This window comes from Schistocerca piceifrons, chromosome 2 (assembly GCF_021461385.2).
Source record: "Schistocerca piceifrons isolate TAMUIC-IGC-003096 chromosome 2, iqSchPice1.1, whole genome shotgun sequence".
In the NCBI taxonomy this organism is placed as follows: Eukaryota; Metazoa; Arthropoda; class Insecta; order Orthoptera; family Acrididae; genus Schistocerca; species Schistocerca piceifrons.
Window position 1 is genome coordinate 74,114,561 of NC_060139.1, and position 19,249 is coordinate 74,133,809.

Sequence of the window (19,249 nt, forward strand, 5' to 3'; positions counted from 1 at the left end):
TACTCTAAAATAGAATATTTTTTCCAGGAAATACTAAAGCCTATATAGGGGCCAGTGGTGTACTTATATAGTTTTTTTATGCTGCAATGTTGTCGACACTCATCCTGAATTAAGATGGACAGAAACAGTAAGGGATTTGCCAGTTGCTCCTTCTGCACAGCCAGTGAGAGAGCAGCGGTCAGATGATATGGTTGGAAGCAAGAGACATTGTAGCATTCAGTCAGCATAGAGGCAAAATACACTATGTTTTTTTTAACCAGCTGTGTTCTCAGGTCCCACCATAACCAAAACCTCAGAATTGCGACATATTTGGAATAAATACCCAAATATTTGTGACAACAAAGATATAATTTTCACTGTTGTCTTGTTAGGATGACGACAATGTATAAAAATATTGACACCACAGGCGACAGGCTAAGTAAACAAGGAAAGCAGTGAAGGTCAAAATTGACGTAAACAGTTCCTTTTTGTTTGTTTTATTTCTCCTTGTGCTATCGAAATGTAGACAACGAATAAATGGCATAAGTTTAGAATCGGTGTAATATTAACTTTGTAGGCAGATACTTAGATCAGCAAAAGCTGGTAATTTTTATTAGACAGAATATATTAAAAATAATTTTTTCCCAAAGATCATTTTAAAAAAAGAGCGAGTTGTCTTATATTCAGGGTCTTTTGTACTCAAGTAAATATGGTACTTATACATCTGATGATGTCTCCCCATCCAAGATGACATGCTGTCCTTCCAACCAGTAAGTCTTCAATCCAGTCACAAATTTCACTTGCTACCCAGTATGATCATACTTTTGACAGTAAGCGTAGGTGCCGTACTGAGTCAATGCTTTTCAGAAATCAAGAAATACTGCATCTACCTTGTTGCCTTAAACCAAAGCTTTTGGTATGTCATGTGAGAAAAGTGCGAGTTGGGTTTCACGTGATTGATATTTTCGAAATCCATGCTTTTTGAGATTGAGGAGGTCATTCTTTTCAAGATACCTCATTATATGTGAGTTCACAATATGTTCTAAGGTTCTGCAACAAATTAATGTCAGTGATATTGGACTATAGTTTTGTGGATCACTTTTACATTCCTTCTGTGGACGGGAGTGACCTGTGCCGTTTTGCAGGAACTGGGCACCGTTTTTTGTTCAAGGAATCTACGATAGATTATAGTTAGAAGAGGGGCTAACTCAGCCACAAATTTGGTGTAGAATCTGACAGGGATTCAATCGGGACTGGCACTTTGTTCTGTTTTAATTATTTCAGCTGTTTCTCAGCACCACTGACACTAGTACTTAACTTCATTCATCCTTTCAGTGGTATGAGAATGAAATTGAGGCAATTCTCCTGCATGTTCTGTTCTAAAGGAACATTTGAAAATGGAGTTAAGCATTTCAGCTGTTGCTTTATTGCCCTCAATTTCAGTTCCTGTCTCATTGACTAGGGACTGGACACTATCTTTGGTACCCCTGACAGCCTTTACATGCAATTCTGTGAAAGATCAGTTGACAATATTCTGCTGCAGTAATCATTGAAGGCATCATGCATTGCTCTCTTGAGAGCCAAATGTGTGTCATTCAACATCTCTCTATCTATATCCCTACACTTTGTTTTACACCTCTTACATAGTAATCTCCATTTCTTTAGAAGTTTCTTTACAGTGACTGTATAACATGGAGGTTCCCTCCCATTATGAACTGTTCTGCTGGGTACATAGCTACACAGTGCATGGTCAACTATTCTTGTAAATTTGAGTCAGAGTTCATCTGCATCCTCCTGCACTGTGCTGAAAGTTTCAAGTTCTTTGTAGAGATATGACACTATTGATATTTTATCTACTTTACTGAACATATATATCGTTCTGCTTGTTTTAGTTCTTTGGTAATCATTGTTTCCACAACTGATACCAGTTTGGATGTGGACAACCTTGAAGTGGTCAGGTCTATTTGTTGCCATTAGATCCAGTATATTTCTATCATGAGTGGAGTTTCTACGGTAACTATCTGTTCTTGATAGTTTTCAGAGGAGGCATTTTTTAAAGTTTCACAGGATGCCTTATCTTGCACACCACTAAGAAAACTAATTTTCCCAATTCATTGTTGGATGTTTAAAGTCTCCACCGATGACTACAGTATGATTGGAGGCATACTGATGTTTTCTTTAAAGTTTTCGGTTACATCAGGAGATGAGTGGTGAATGATAGAAGGATCCATTTATCATTTTGTGCCCACCCATGATACTGAGTCTTGCCCAAACAGTCTTGCATGCATCTTCAATTTCTATCTTGGTGCATTTGAGTTTCTTGTCAGCTGCGACAAATACACCACCTCCATTTCCCATTTACCTATCCTTTCGATATACACTTAAACTTTCCCCCAAAATCTCACTAATATCAATTATAGTTTCAACAAGCTTTCTGTACCTAGTATTATGTGAACTTCACCGCTTTTCATGATCACTTCAAACTCTGGCACTTTGTTGCTAATGCTTTGGCAGTTTACCATTAGGATTTTAATACTCTTGCTTGTGGGGGCATTTCTTTCGACCTTATACTGATACTTTTGGGTTTCTACAGCTATCATTATCTGGATTGGACGCAGAGTCAAATAATCTAAAAGACTCTTGTGTGCACCTCATGCTGAGTAGCAGCCTCTGATGTGTAATACACAACAGACCTTTTTAGGGGACTGTACAATTCTCAACCCTATGGTGCAATTCCAGGCAGTCACAGCCTGGCTTGTCACAGAACCTTTGAAGTCTCTGGTTCAGTCCTTCCAGTTGACTCAGAACCAAAGGGCCATGATCAGTTCTGGGGACAATTCTACAAATTGTGCACTTAATCGAAATTCCAAGGGCAAGGCTGGTCTTCTCAACCTTCTCTGTCTGTCGGTGGAATGACCCAAGAATCGCCTCGGAGTCCAGACTCCAGGCATCATTTGGGCACCGTGCACCACATTATGCAGTTGGTTGCACCCTGTTCCCTCAGTGGGTGCCGGAATAGTCCCTCCAATGTGTTAAATGAGGCCCCCAGGCGTACACTCTGAGTGCATCTGGTGTCCTTTCTTGTCCATTGCTGCCATTTCCCTAAGGGGTACCATCATTCACCATACGTTTGAATTGCCAATCATTAATAGACCCCCTACCCTTTTGCATTTGACGCATCTTGACACTGGACAAAACAGGTGAAGTTAGTCCCACTGGATCAGTTTCCGTTTCAGTGAAAGACAACACCTCAGACATGTTGGTGAGGGAGACTGGTAAAACACGGTGAGTCCTTCCTGGTCCCTGTCCATTCTGTACAGGACACCTAGATCTACCACTGGCACGGCACTCTAAGTCAAGTGGATGGCTAATGACAGATCCTGTACTTTCTGCAGAGGAGACAGGATCCACAGGGTAGGACAGTACGTGATGTACCTATGGTACCGGTATCACAGGTACATGACTTTCAGGAGCCCCACACAGATTCGCAGCAGCTGCCAGTTGTTTGACAGTAGTCAGGGCAATTTCCAGTCAACCAAGTTGTCCTGTGTTTGAGAATGGCATTGACAGTGGGGCTCCATTTTGGCTAGTGGAGTGTATTGCAAGGCTGTGAACTAATAACTTTAAATTGATTACCTTCTTTTAATCTGTTAAGCTAAAAAGTTGCTAATTCCGTATTATTAGAACTGAAGCAGATGCACAAAACGAGATTTATATTAAGGCAACACAAAAACCTGTGGTAAAAATTACTAATTTTCTAAAATGTTTTCATGTTAATTATAGTTGTTAGCAAATTCGAAAACAGATTTAATTTATGATAAATGCAGGTAATGTATAGGGCTACTCCTGTTTAATGGAAAACTACATGTAACACAATATGTTAGTTAGAAAATCTGCTACAGTAACTACATCACAAATGCTGATTTGCTACAAATTGCTTGTAGATTATGCAAAGTACAATGGCAACTTCCGAAAATTCTAAAAGACACACATTTATTTGCATTGATATACTATGAAATTCAGCGGTGATGTATTCTGTTGCTGAACTGTGAACCACAAACGCTGATTTGCTCCAAAATAAATTATGATTACGTATCCCAAACACTCGCACCAGTAACTTACGAAAATATAGTTTTGTAAGCATCCAAAAATCCTCAAGCTATCTGTTCATAGGTTGTGCAGTAACATAACGTGACACCACACTGATCATGCTACTGCTTCCTAGTAGTACATTAGTCAACACAAAGAGTCACAAAGCCATGTCTAAGGGCAACTTGGTGCTATAATTTTTGTAAATATTATGAGTACTGATGTGTTGTAATAATCATTTCAACAACAAACTGAAATTAACATTACTTATGGCCTTCGCATAATTTTTCAAAATAATGTCAATTATATCAGTTGGTAAATTCAGTTACAAAAATTGTTAAAATTACAAAGAAACATTGGCAGGTCGGCATGTACCGTAGGGAAATATAACTCTTAATACAGCAAATAGATACACATTAAGTAGAAATTCGTAATTCTAGTTTTTGGAACTTTACATACTGTCTTCATGTAGAAAAGAGGAAGATGAATGAAGAATGGGAATTGGGGGGAGGGGGTGGGGGAAGGGGAGAGACAGGTCACTTAGACCGTAAGTTGAGAGATACCACCTCAACCCACAGCAGGTAGATGCCTTTCAACTTAGGGACTGAAGAATGCTGTTATTCATATGAATATTTATGATGCAGAATTTTTAATTTTGTCTCCTTCTGATGAAACATTCTGTTCTAGTTCTGAAATTTATCGACTAAATCTTGAGCAAGGACAGTTTCTGCCTCCATTGGTCTCTGAGGCATCAGAGATAAATAAATGTGCCATCAATCCAGTTCATCATTTGGTGGTATGTGGATCCAAGGAGGGGAAGTTAGAAGCTTGGGATCCTAGAACAAGAGGAAAAGTTGGAACATTAGACTGTGCTCTCGATTGTGCTGGTGAGTCACAGTAAGTAAACGTTTCATTTGTAGTTAAAATGCCTGTTTGTTAGCAACACTTTAGAAGTAGTATCACATGGCAGTTTAGCAAATCTGTTTGTAATGTAATTCTTGTAAATTTTTGTGACTTTAATAATACTCTTAATCTACACCCAACTTCATAACATTTCAGCTTCCCCTTATCCTTTCCTCTTTTAATTTTTAAGTAGGCCTATTCATTTCCAATTGCACAGGTCCTTTGGATCTTAAAGGCTCCTTAGGGAGTTGACAGCCACTGTGTAGATTTACTTTTTACAAGTGCCTTGCATCCGTGCAAACCCAGGATGACAATTTGAAAAACACGGACTATTCAGATGAATTTATCTTTACACGGAAATCAAAGAAATTTAAAAGATTCAGGGAATGTCTTTCAGGATCTGGTGGGAATTTTCAGCCATTTGTTATCTTCTTGAGTTATTTCATTACACAGGACACTTAGATTCTGCTTTGGAGAGCAATTGGTTGTAGAGTTTTCACATGAGAGAAGATGAAGCTGTGAATTGAATTGTTACTATATTGTTGCTTGTTCATGATAATCTCTGCCTTTTGTGCTGACCTTTTTTCTAGGTTTTTGTTATTGCTTATGGGTTCCTGGGCTTGCCATGCCTGTTCTCCATTGTTTGATGCAAGTACCATTCATGTATCTGCAATTTCTTCTCTACATAAAAGAAAAGATTTTTAAAAAATGAATATGGTTATTTTCCATGAATGTTTTGTTGACCTGCAATGAGTGTTTGAATCTCACACTCCTTTATCCACTTCCTCCAATTTTAATGGGAAATAGTACTTTGTCGATTTTCAGAATTGCAGACAAGCTGTAAACAAACTACTTCAGTGTTATTTTATCCATGTTGGACCTTGGGAGCTTTGTGGCCATTAGTTATCGTTGGTGGATGACACAACCAGCCACAGATGCTTTTAAACTGCTTTATTTCAATACCATAACCAGTTCTGGACTACCATGCCCATCTTCAGATGGCTAACATTTCCAATCACATTGATGTTTTGGTCAGCAGCAAGTCGTCTGCCCCTGTACTACACAAAATTATTTGAATGTTTAGAGCCACATTTAATTATTTACATATAAGGTGAAATAATTTTACACACTTACTTGTGTAATCGCCTCCACTGGAACATATGTAAGTATATAAAACTGTTTCACATTATGTGTAAATAAATTCCAGCACATTAACATGTTTTTATTAATAAAGCAACATACAATGTGGCTCAAAAACTTTAATATACTTGTGCCATGCAGGAGCAGATGATATGCTGCTGACCAAAATGTCAATGAAATTGGAAAAGTGAACCAAATGAAGGTGGTTATGGTAGCCCGAAACCATTGTGGTATTGAAATAAACAATGTAAAAGCATTTGTGGCTGGTTATGTAATTCACCAACAAAACTATTTCACTGTTTTTAGCTAATAATACATAGTAATAAAATTCTGCACCAAATGGACTTGGACATCTGATGCTTACAGGTTGTTTGCCCTCTCTGTGTAACATAACTAATTTCATCAATTAGAATTAAAAAAAAAAAAAAAAAAAAAAAAAAAAAAGGTATACTATTTATATTGCAAGTTTCCAAGTGCAGTCCCACACTCAACTCTCCACAATGCACTGAAAGATATACCATTCACAGAGCTCTTTATTTTAAATACTCTGGCTCTAATATTATTCTTGTTGTGAGAATTCAAATGCCACATAAAGGTCAATTGCAATTACTCTATATATAGAGAAATACATTGATTGTATGAAGGACAAACTTGCCCAAAATGAAATCACCCACTCAGTTTACACAATATTGCAGTTCTTCCTTTCTCCACACTTAAACACTCCAAATACATTGCCAAATGGGTCATATCACTGTAGAAAGCCCAGGTGCATGACCTGTTCGATACACACAGTCAGCACATCCTCCTTCAGTCCTGTAACAGGCTTGTCGCATTCTGAGGCAGGTCCATCTGTGAAAGCAGTCATGTCATAAACCATGCCTACTGCACAACTCATACCATCTGGATCCTTCCTCACAATGCCAGCTTCTCTGAATTATGTTTGCCCTTGCAACACATTGTAATGCCCCCTTTCTCCTTCCAGATATATAGGCGAAATTTAGAGGGTGTCATAGCATGAATTTTGAGGACTCGTGTGTTGTTGAAAAACAGAATCGTTGCAATACAAATATAGTCGAGACAGCATAAGAAGATCCCTGACAGTAAGTAGCACTGTTGCCAGCTTTCAACTGCTTAGTACTAATGGCTGCAGGTGAAAACAGTAGTCACCCATGTAGTTGTGACAACACTGAGGCATTGCCATAGAGACATTTACAAAATTGTATCACATTAGTAACTGAGGGTGGCGTGTGAAGCTGCTGTGCCCACTCCACTGCAATTGTCAGGGATCAGGTTACACCATCTTGACTGTAGTCTTGTTATTTTTATTAATACTTTTCATCACACTGTTCCATATCATGAGCCACTAAAGAACCTTTGTTGGAGCAGATGTTATGAAAGATTGCTACTCACATATAAAGCACATATTGAGTTACAGACGGGCACAACAGAGAGACTGTTCTAAATTTGAGCTTTTGGCCAGGACTACATCTAAAGTATAAAATCCACACACGTTCATGCAAGCACAATTTGGACTCATATGACCACTGACTCTGACCACTGAGACAAGACTGCAAGCAACTGTGCCTGATAGCAGAAGCAAACTGTGGGTGGTAGAGGTTAAAAAGGAGATTGGGGCAAGGAGGGGGAGGGGTGGCAGAGAGTATACTGTTGCTTTTGGAAGCATGCAGATATGTGGTGGGGACAGGGTAGGGCTACTAGGTGCAGGCAGGAGGGTTTTTTTTTTTGGGGGGGGGGGGGACACATCAAAAAGGAGATAAGTACGGGAGGGGAAAAAAGGGCTAGTATATCCATTCATGAAATAGAAGGCTATGTGGTGATGGAGTAGGAGCAGAGATAAGGGTGAAGGGCAGGCACTAGTGAAGGTAGAGGTCAGGGGATTTATGGGAACATAGTATATATTGCAGGGAGAGTTCCCACATGTGCAATTCAGAAAAGCTGCTGTTGGTAGGAAGGATCCAGATTGCTCAGGCTGTGAAGCAGTCATTGAAGTAAAGCATGTTGTGTTGGGTAGCATGTTCAGTAACACGGTGGTCCAACTGTGTGTTGGCCACAGTTTGTCAGTGATTGTTCATGCAGACAGACAGCTTGTTGGTTGACATGCCCACTTAGAAAGTAGCACAGTGATCACAGCTTAGTTTGTAGATCACACGACTGCTTTCACAGGTAGTCCTGCCTTAGATAGGATATAAGATGCCTTTGACCTGACTGGAGTAGGTGGTCGTGGGAGGATGTATGGGACATATATTGCCTCTAGATCTAGGGATATGAGTCATGAAGCAAGCATTTGGGAGCATTGTTGGAATAGTGATGGATAAGGATACTGCATAAGTTCATTTAGGTGGGGGGGCAGAATATCACTGTGGGAGATATGGGAAGGATAGTGTGTAAGATAGTCTTCATTTCAGGGCATGACAAGATGAAGTCAGAACCCTGGTGGAGGATGTGGCTCCATTGCTCCAGTTGTGGGTGGTACTGAGTTTCAAGAGGAGTGCTTCTTTATGGCTGGATGATGGGAATACCTCCTTCAATAGCTACCACCCATTTCATACCAAGATATCCCTCCCTTACAGCCTAGCCAGAAACAAGCAGTTCTTCTTCAAATATCTTCATAAACCAAAATTACCCTCCAAACATTATACAGAAACAGATGTCTCATTTCTTCTCTCTCCAGTCACCTGTCACCTCCCTCATTCCCACCATCCTGAAAAGAGGAGCACTCCACTCGTGACTCAGTATCACCCAAGACTTGACAATGTAATCAAATTCTCCACCAGGGTTTCAACTATATCTCGTTGTGCCCTGAGATGAGGAATATCCTACACACTATCCTTCCCATCCCTTCCACTGTGGTACTATGTCACCCACAGAACCTACGTAATATCCATGTACATCCCTGCTCCACCCATACTTCCAACCCCTTGCCACAGGGCTCATATCTCTGTAACAGACCTAGCTGTAAGACCTGTCCCCATACATCTTCCCACTACCACCTACTCTAATCCAGTCACAGCCATTACCTATCCCATTAAAAAACGGAGAAGAAATAAAAACTTGAAGGTTTGTCATTGATACTGTAATTCTGCCGAAGACAGCAAAGGACTGGGAAGAGCGGTTGAATGGAATGGACAGTGTCTTGAAAGGGGGGTATAAGATGAACACTAACAAAAGCAAAACAATCTTAACAGAATGTAGTCAAATGAAATCAAGTAATACTGAGGGAACTGGATTGGGAACAAGGCACTAATGAATTTTGCTATTGGGCAGTAAAATAAGTGATGAAAGATGAGGTAGAGAGGATTTAAAATGTAAGCAGGCAATGGCAAGAAAATCATTTCTGAAGAAGAGAAATTTGCTGACATTGAATGTAGATTCAAGTGCTAGGAAGCATTTTCTGCAGGTATTTGCTTGGAACAGTAGTCATCAAACATTTTTGCTCAATGCAGATATTGTGGGGCTGCATCTCGGGCCACATACGTACCGATCTTATTATTAACTGATAAATTACATAAGTTGGTATGTTGTGAGCCCCAAACACACTAACTGTAGTCTCTCTTTCCAAGCATAAATTCTGACATTGCAGGGTTAAACGGATGTGGCATGTTAAGTTTAAGGGGTGGCCGAATGCCCTACTTGTCGCCACCCCGTACCCCCCTGGGACAGAATAAGTGTACCCCCAGCTGTCTGCGTCTAGTATAAGCCATGGAATAGTGTGAACGTTTTCTAATGTCTGTGAGTCGTGTAACTGAGGCGGAATGTGGAGACCAGCCCAGTATTCACTTAGTGGGATGTGGAAAACCAACTAAAAACCACATCCAGGCTGGCCGGCACACCAGCCCTCGTTGTTAGGCTGCCGAGCAGAGTCGATCTGGAGCCGGTGCGCCTACCTGAGTCCAGGAAGCAGCGCATTAGCACTCTCGGCTACCATGGCGGCCGGTTGATTATTGTAATTTTACTAATGTTTAAATGCATTATGCAAAATGAGACACAATCGCAGATGTTTACTAAGTGTTTTGAATGTCATTTTTCTTCTACTTATCATGTTGTATTACAACAGCATTAACTTAATTTCCTATTCCTTACTAAAAATATGCACCACACTTTAAGATGATCATCTCTATAAAGCATTGTAATGGATCCATGTTACTTCTGTGTCAATATGTATACTATATCGGCTGACTGGTATAATTCATGCATGCCTGTGGAATGTCAGTACTGGAAGACAAACACTAAACCTGCAATGGCTGTGCTACTTACTCCTCTCCCAGAGGTAAACAGTCAACTTTACTTAGCTCACTGTCAGATTCAACATCAGTTAAAATGAAGCACGTCTTAAAATATTACTGTCTGTATTTTTGTTTGTTATTGTTGTAACTTGGATACACAATGCAACCAAGAATGATAGTACAACTTTATTAGACACTGGTGTGTACGCCAGTCACCATAACATGCACTGAACACAATAAGATAAGGCAACAATATGCAAGCACTAATAACATGATAACTAAGCGCGAGTGTAGTGCGGCATCCACGGCAGGGTTTAAATAGGCACTTGCCCATGGCGGGCTCTATCGGGAGTTCACAGTATTGCTTTTTCATGGCGCACTCTCCTGAATGACAACACACTGCTACTGCACATGGCTTTCGAGTGTGCGTGCATTACTTCATTCTGCTTCCCTTGAGGAAGAGCTCAGATTCCCCAGATGTCTATGGCGCCTTCCTCTGCAAGGCTGTGACTTAGGTGCCATACTGATACTGGGGCATATGGACGGAAGTACAATGCAGGTAGCATTGCAGTCCGTCTCCTCATGTCAACCCATGTGATAGGGTGGGTGATGTCAGCGAGAGCTCCATGTACACATCAGGTCCAAGGCCTGGTGGTGGTGATGCCCCCGCAGCTGGTGGCTGATGTGGAGGAGACGACTTGGGTGTGGATGGTGGCTGCATCGGTATTGGAGAAGCTGTGCCAGCTTCATCCACTGGTGACGGGGGACCTCTCATATGTTGTAGTAGTGACCCACCGTCACCGTGTGATCCGTAGAGTGATGCAGATTGGTGTGGTGATGCTGGTCCCCAGTCGGGGTTGTCTGGTCGTCCACATATTGGTGCAAATGGTCGTAATGATGTGCACAGAAGCCCTCCTCCATACAGACGTCGCAGAGACTGCAGCCACAGCATTGGGAGATGATGATGGGAACCCATTTTGTGCGACGGCCAAACCCACATGCCCAGACAGCCACCCCAGGTCATAAATGGGAAAATGGCTGCATGAGTTGGCATCCATCGCTGGGCTGCAGGAGGGCAGGAGCATCTGGGGTTGCGCCTATGGAGCAGTTTGGTAATGCTGTTGTTGCTGAATGGCGTGAACCGATAGGAAGACACAAATTGATCCCAGGCAATGTCGGATGGGGACCGAGTCACATACTTTTTATTTGCCTTCTGAATGTTCTGACTAACCTTTCGGCCTCATCATTGGATTGTGAGTGGAGGACGAGACAAAAATGTGGTGAATCCCACACGCATTGCAGGAAAAAGCAAACTCCTGCGACACAGACTGAGGGCCCCAACTCCTGCGACACAGACTGAGGGCTGTTAATCAGAGACCAGTATTGCTGAAGTCCTTCGATGGAATAAATTTTCAACACGGCTGCCATGGTGGTAGACGACGAAGTTGACAGGCAATGGACAACATGTGAAAACCAACTGAATGTGTCGGTTACTAATAGCCAGTATGCATTAAGGAAAGGACCAGCGAAATCGATGTGGAGATGATCCCAGACTTGCGGAGATTGTGGCCACAGAGACAATGTTGGCTGTGGGGCAGCTTGCTGCAATGTGCTTTGAGAACACACTGTAACCAATTGAATGACGTCACCATCCAAACCAGGCCAAAAACATGATGATGGGCTAACGCCTCATTGTATGACGCCTCCTCCCCCCCTTCCCCCCCACCCCCACCCCCCACCCCCACCACCAGTGATTAGCGTGCAGCAATTGCAGGATCTTCGAACAGAGAGCCGAGGGAACCACTAGGTGAGGAGCTGAATAGTCTGTATCAGGGAGTAGAACACCATCAACGACAGATAAACAATACTGAAATGCATAGTAGTTGGGGAGGGGGTTGGATGCCCGTGACCCACAGGCCCACCGTGTTGTATGCAGTGTACCACTTTCCGTAAAATCAGGTCGATAGCACTAGCCTGCGGCACCAGCGTCAGTGATTGGAAAACCATTTGTTGAGCACATTCATCAACGTGGAAACAGAGTGACTCTTCTTGATCAAAAACAGGGTACGGACCGGCCAGAAGATGGGAGAGTGCATCAACGTTCGCATGTTTAGCCGTGGGGCGGAAATGAATCTCGTAGTTGTACTGAGAGAGGATCAGTGCCCAACACTAAATGTGATGCACTGCAGTGTCTGGCAATGACGCTGAGGGGTTAAACAGCAAAACTAATGGCTTGTGTTCCATGATGAGATGGAATTTTACACCATACAAGAAAAAGTGTGGAAGAGCCACGATGGCAGAGACATTCTGACGGGGGTTTGACACCAGCACTAGAGACCTCGAACCTGAGGTAAACAATAGAAGGCTGAAAGAAGTGTCACTTTTCCAAATAGCATTTTAACCCAGCTGCATGTAACTCTGAAAAGAGCATATGTTAGTTGTTGAGATTTTCGGCAGTGGAGGAGCTGGAGATCACATCATCATCAAGATAGTTGGCACAGCTAGGTACAGACCTTCTGAGTTGTTTGAGAAGCTGTTCAAAAATCGTCGGGGCACTGTCCATGCCAAACGCTAACCTGAAGTAGTGATACAAGCCAAAAGGCATGTTAATGATCAAGAACCTTTGATTGTCAGCATCAGCCGGAAGGTGCAGATATGCATTGGAGAGATCAATCTTGGAAAAAATACTGATGACCAGCAAGTGTAGCAAAAGGTTCGTCAGAGTGCGGCAACGGATATGTGTCAATGATAAACTGAGCATTAACAGAAACTTTGAAATCACCATGAAGGTGTAACTGTCCTATTGGCTTTTCGACAATGACTAAGGGAGTAGCGCATTTGCTGGATGTGATCAGTTGGACGACCCCAGAGACCATGAGATGATTGAGCTACGCCTTGTCTTGGTCACGGAGCACCATTGGCACCGGGCAACCCAAAAGAAATAGCGTGTGGCCGAAGGTTTCATGGTGATGTGGGAATTGAAATTATTGTCACAACCCAAATCCTCAGAAAACAGGGCGGAAAATCAGAGCATAAAAAGCTGAGTTGTGTATAAGGCACTTGATCACAGACGAGATTAATGTCGTTGGAAATTGTAAACCCGAAAAGGTTAAAGACATCGGAACCAAACAAATTTTCGGTGCGTGCATTGTTCACCACCAGAAAAGTCAGCAGATGAACCACAGATTTATATGTAATTAGGGCCAAGAAACTACTAATATTGGAATGCTTTATTTATTGTAGGTGACTAATGTATGTGACAATGGCACTAGAGTGGGAGAACCCAAGTCCGTGTACATTTACAAGCCGATTGAGGACACGGCATCACCAGTGTCGACTTCTGTGTGCAAAACCTTCTGATAAACCTTGGCATAAATAAAAATCTTATTCGGTGCAATGGAGATTGCCGATACACAATTGACATCCATGTCAGCGTCTGCAATAGGCTGTTGGAATTTTGTGTTACAAACAGGAGCAATGTGGCCTGTTTTGTTGCACTGGCAGCAAATGGTCGACCGCTTAGGACAATCTGTCCTATCATGATTGACAAAACACAACGGATAAGAGGGAAGTGCTTGCATTGTTGTTTCTTTACTGTGCTTGCTGTGCAGCTGTTGTGGCCGTGGTTGCTGCGTGAGTTGGGCCGGCTGCCTTGATGTTTGCTCGTGCACAGACCACAGCCACCGTATTATTCCCTGTGAACCATCCAACAAATGGTGGAGGGAAGCAGGTTGAACTTCTGCAAGTTCACACTACAATTCACTTTTGAGTACCTGTAGCCCTCAAAACCTCAAACGATTGAGTAGTAGTCAGAACATTGGCCCTGCACGTCATGACCAGGGGCCAGCCGAATGTATACCAAGTAAGATGGTGCAGTGGTTAGTGCACTGGACTCGCATTCGGGAGGACAACGGTTCAATCCCTCATCCGGCCATCCTGATTTAGGTTTTCTGTGATTTCCCTAAATCCTTGATTTCCTTAAATCCTTTGAAAGGGCATGGCCAACTTCCTTCCCCATTCTTCCCTTATCTGATGAGACCGATGACCTCGCTGTTTGGTTTCCTCCTCCAAACAACCGAACTCATCCCAACCGAATGATAACATCACAAAGCATTTGGTTGGAATACGACTCCTTACATACATCAGTGACAAAGTGATGACAATGGCTTAAACCACAAAGCTCAGCTGCCCAAATCTTATAGGAATGTACTGGTTTCTTTAACACCGATAGGAGTCAACTCAGGCAGCAATGACGTGCGTCCGTTTGCAGTAGTATTTCGAAAGAAAGTTGCACATGTTATCAGAAGTGACCTTTGGTGTGACGTCATAAGCGCGTGACTGCGTGTGAGATCGCTCTCTAAGTTTTCATCTATTTTTAGTTTTCAGATATATATTTTAACTGTTTTTGTGATAATATTTACTATATAAGTGACTTATTAGTGGTTTCTTCATTCACCTCTGCATTTCGTGTGTTGTGGCCTGATATTTGTGAGTGTTTCGTATCGAGCAACTTAACCTCTTACCCGTGTTTACATTCCGCGCTGACCAGTTGCAGCTGTAGCGGCGCATCGAAAGCTAAGTACTAATTAATTGTTTGTGTATAGTATTTTATTTAGGAACTTTAGTGGTCTTCAACCGGTGTTCTTGGTGTTTTCCGGTGAAATAACTTCAGAAGAAATTTTTGCGAACTGCTTTCAGTTTCGTTACTGTCATTAGACGTTTGATTTTCTTTCTGTGTTAGTATTTTGTTATATTCTCATTTGTTGTTGATTAATACTTTCAATAATAGTATTTACTTCCCTTGTAGAGCAAGTTTGTGATAATTGTAGTCAGTTTTTAACATCTTCTTATTGTAGTAGCGGAACTTAGATAAAGTTGTTTTCTTGTTTCAATAATTGTAAAATTTTACCATGAGTGAGAAGTGTGGTCTTTGCCGTAGGTTTGTGAGTAGTGGATTGCGGTGTGAGACTTGTTCGAAGTATTTTCACTGGGGGGAATGCAGTGGGGAAGCCAGTGGGCATTCTGGTGAGATCCTCTCCTGGAACTGCAGGTTATGTAGCAAGAGTAAGTTGATAGAGGAGCAGGAGCGTAAGATCTGTGCCCTTCAGGTGCAGTTGAAAAACGCACAGGAGGAGCTAGATAGGATGAGGAGGGAGAAGGGGGTTGGGGAATGGGAGCTGGCTGTTGGCAAGAGATCTGCTAGGAGAAGGAGATTTTCAGATAGTTTTACTATTGGTGTTTGTAATAGATATGACCAACTGTCAGAGTCTAGTGGAGAGGAATCTCTAGTAGCTGTAGATGTAGGAAGTATGCAGCAGACCTCAGCAGTTACGGTGGCTAGGACAGTTGCAAAGTCTAAGAGAAAGAAGAAGGTTCTGCTGTTAGGTAGTTCTCATGGTAGAGGTGTAGGCCAGCAGTTGCAGGAAGTTTTGGGGAGTGAGTACCAGGTCACCAGCATTGTGAAGCCTAATGCAGGATTGGCTCAGGTGACTTTTAACATAGGGGGGTTATGTAGGGATTTTACTAAAGAGGATCAGGTAGTGATTGTGGGTGGGGCTGGTAATAGTATTGATAGGGATGGGAAGTATGACATAGATGGTGACCTGGAAAAGATAGCCACTCAGACTGGCAACACGAATGTGCATTTCGTGGAACTGTTTCAGCGTCACGATCGGCCTCATCTTAATATAGCCGTCAGGCGTAATAACATGAGACTTGGGGGTGCGCTGATGACAGAAGGCATGAGTCACATTTCAGTGGTGTCGGTGGAGTCTATCAGTAGGACGGGTTTCACTAGACATGGCCTGCACCTCAACAGGTATGGGAAGGGGAGGTTGGCAAAACTTATAGGTGACAGCATAGGTGGGGGTGGTGGGATCACTCATGGGAAAATTCCGGTAGTTGTGGGTGTTAGAGCTGTACCTTTTTTAGATTGAAGTCAGCTGATAGGTATTCCTGCTTAAGGGAAGTCTCTCTAACAAAGAAACCACTTTCTACAAAGCTTGGGTATCCGATTAATGAGGGAATTAGTATATTTCATCAAAATATACAAGGTATTCGAGATAAAGTTAGTGAACTGCTTATAGATGTTGACTCTGAAATTATTGGTATATCTGAACACTTCTTAAATAAGGAGATAATTCAGAGGCTTCCTTTACCAGGATACAGGTTGGCTGGCAGCTTTTCTAGGAGCTCTTTGCGGTGTGGGGGAGTAGCCATGTATGTGAGAAACGGTATCCCATTTGAGTCAATTGATGTTTCAAAGTACTGCACTGAAAAGGTGTTTGAATGTTGTGCAGGTGTGGTTAAATTTAGTGGAGCTAAACTTCTTACTGTTGTTATTTATAGATCCCCAGACTCCGATTTCACAACATTTTTGCTAAAGCTAGAGGAGGTTCTTGGTTCACTTTATAGGAAATACAAAAAGTTAGTTATATGTGGTGACTTCAATATTAATTGTATAAGTGATTGTGCAAGGAAAAGGATGCTGGTAGACCTCCTTAATTCATATAATCTTATGCAAACCGTATTCTTTCCAACGAGAGTGCAAGGGAACAGTAGAACAACCATAGACAATATTTTTGTTCATTCGTCATTATTAGAAGGGCATTCTGTTAGCAAAAAGGTGAATGGCCTTTCAGATCATGATGCACAAATTTTAAGTCTAAAAGATTTTTGTGCTTCAACACATGTTAAATATAGTTACCAACTTTTTAGGAAAGCTGATCCAGTTGCTGTACAGACTTTTGTAAACCTTATCAAGGAACAAGATTGGCAAGATGTTTATAGTGCTGATACAGTAGACGATAAATATAATGCTTTCCTCAAGACTTTTCTCGTGCTCTTTGAAAGTTGCTTTCCGTTAGAACGTTTAAAACAGGGTACTAGCACAAACAGGCAGCCTGGGTGGCTGACTAAAGGGATAAGAATATCTTGTAGAACAAAGTGGCAATTATATCAAAACGTTAGAAACAGTCAAAATCTAAATGCAGCAGCCCATTACAAACAGTATTGTAAGGTGCTTAAAAAAGTTATTAGGAAGGCAAAAAGTATGTGGTATGCAGATAGAATAGCTAAGTCTCAGGATAAAATTAAAACCATATGGTCAGTCGTAAAGGAAGTGGCTGGTCTGCAGAGACAGGTCGAGGATATAGAATCAGTGCGTAGTGGGGATGTCCGTGTTGCTGATAAGTCGCATATGTGTACAGTACTTAATAATCACTTTCTGAATATAGCAGGTGAACTAAATAGAAACCTAGTCCCAACAGGGAATCATATAGCGCTCTTAGAAAAAAGTGTTCCGAGACTGTTACCTGAAATGCTCCTCCATGATACTGACAAGAGGGAGATTGAGTTAATAATTAAATCACTAAAGACCAAGAACTCTCATGGATATGACGGGGTATCTAGCAGAATACTGAAGTATTGTTCCACGTATATTAGCTCAGTACTTAGCCATATCCGTAACTTTTCCTTTAGCAGTGGTCGGTTTCCTGACCGATTAAAGTACTCGGTAGTGAAGCCACTTTATAAAAAGGGAGACAGGGATAATGTTGACAATTATAGACCTATTTCTATGCCATCGGTGTTTGCTAAAGTTATCGAGAGGCTTGTATATACAAGGTTACTGCAGCATTTAAATTCACATAATTTGCTGTCAAATGTACAGTTTGGTTTTAGAAATGGCTTAACAACTGAAAATGCTATATTCTCTTTTCTCTGTGAGGTTTTGGACGGATTAAATAAAAGGTTGAGAACGTTAGGTGTTTTCTTTGATCTAACGAAGGCTTTTGACTGTGTTGACCACAAAATATTACTGCAGAAGTTGGAACATTATGGAGTAAGGGGAGTAGCTTACAATTGGTTCGCCTCCTACTTTAAGAACAGAAAGCAGAAGGTAATCCTCCGCAATATTGAGAGTGGTAATGATGTTCAGTCCCAATGGGGCACTGTTAAATGGGGCGTTCCCCAAGGGTCGGTGCTGGGGCCACTGCTGTTCCTTATTTATGTAAATGATATGCCTTCTAGTATTACAGGTGATTCAAAAATATTTCTGTTTGCTGATGACACCACCTTGGTAGTGAAGGATCTTGTGTGTAATATTGAAACATTATCAAATAATGTTGTTCATGAAGTAAGTTCGTGGCTTGTGGAAAATAATTTGATGCTAAATCACAGTAAGACTCAGTTTTTACAGTTTCTAACCCACAATTCAACAAGAACTGACATTTTAATCAGACAGAATGGGCATGTTATAAGCGAGACGGAACAGTTCAAGTTCCTAGGCGTACGGATAGATAGTAAGCTGTTGTGGAAAGCCCATGTTCAGGATCTTGTTCAGAAACTAAATGCCGCTTTATTTACCATTAGAACAGTATCTGAAATAAGTGACATTTCAACACGAAAAGTAGTATACTTCGCATATTTTCATACGCTTATGTCATATGGTATTATTTTTTGGGGTAATTCTTCTGATTCAAAAAGGGTATTTTTGGCTCAAAAACGGGCTGTTCGAGCTATGTATGGTGTAAGTTCGAAAACCTCTTGTCGACCCCTATTCAATAGTCTGGGAATTTTGACATTGCCCTCACAGTATGTATTTTCTTTAATGTCGTTTGTTGTTAGCAATATTAGCTTATTCCCAAGAGTTAGCAGCTTTCACTCAGTTAATACTAGGCAGAAATCAAATCTGCATGTGGAATGCACTTCCTTGACTCTTGTGCAGAAAGGAGTGCAGTATTCTGCTGCATCCATTTTCAATAAGCTACCACAAGAACTCAAAAATCTTAGCAGTAGCCCAAACACTTTTAAGTCTAAACTGAAGAGTTTCCTCATGGCTCACTCCTTCTATTCTGTCGAGGAGCTCCTGGAAGAGATAAAAAATTAAGCAAATT

The 19,249-nt window shown here is 41.5% G+C and overlaps 1 protein-coding gene across 1 annotated transcript in view; it reads left to right on the forward strand.

Annotated features, from left to right (window-relative positions):
* LOC124777071 (nucleolar protein 10) overlaps nucleotides 1-19,249 on the forward strand; it is a 101,838-nt gene that overhangs the window by 41,509 nt on the left and 41,080 nt on the right. Inside the window, exon 5 of the mRNA XM_047252344.1 lies at nucleotides 4,756-4,965. Within this exon, the coding sequence (XP_047108300.1) occupies nucleotides 4,756-4,965 (210 nt within the window). The remainder of the gene's footprint in view (nucleotides 1-4,755; nucleotides 4,966-19,249) is intronic.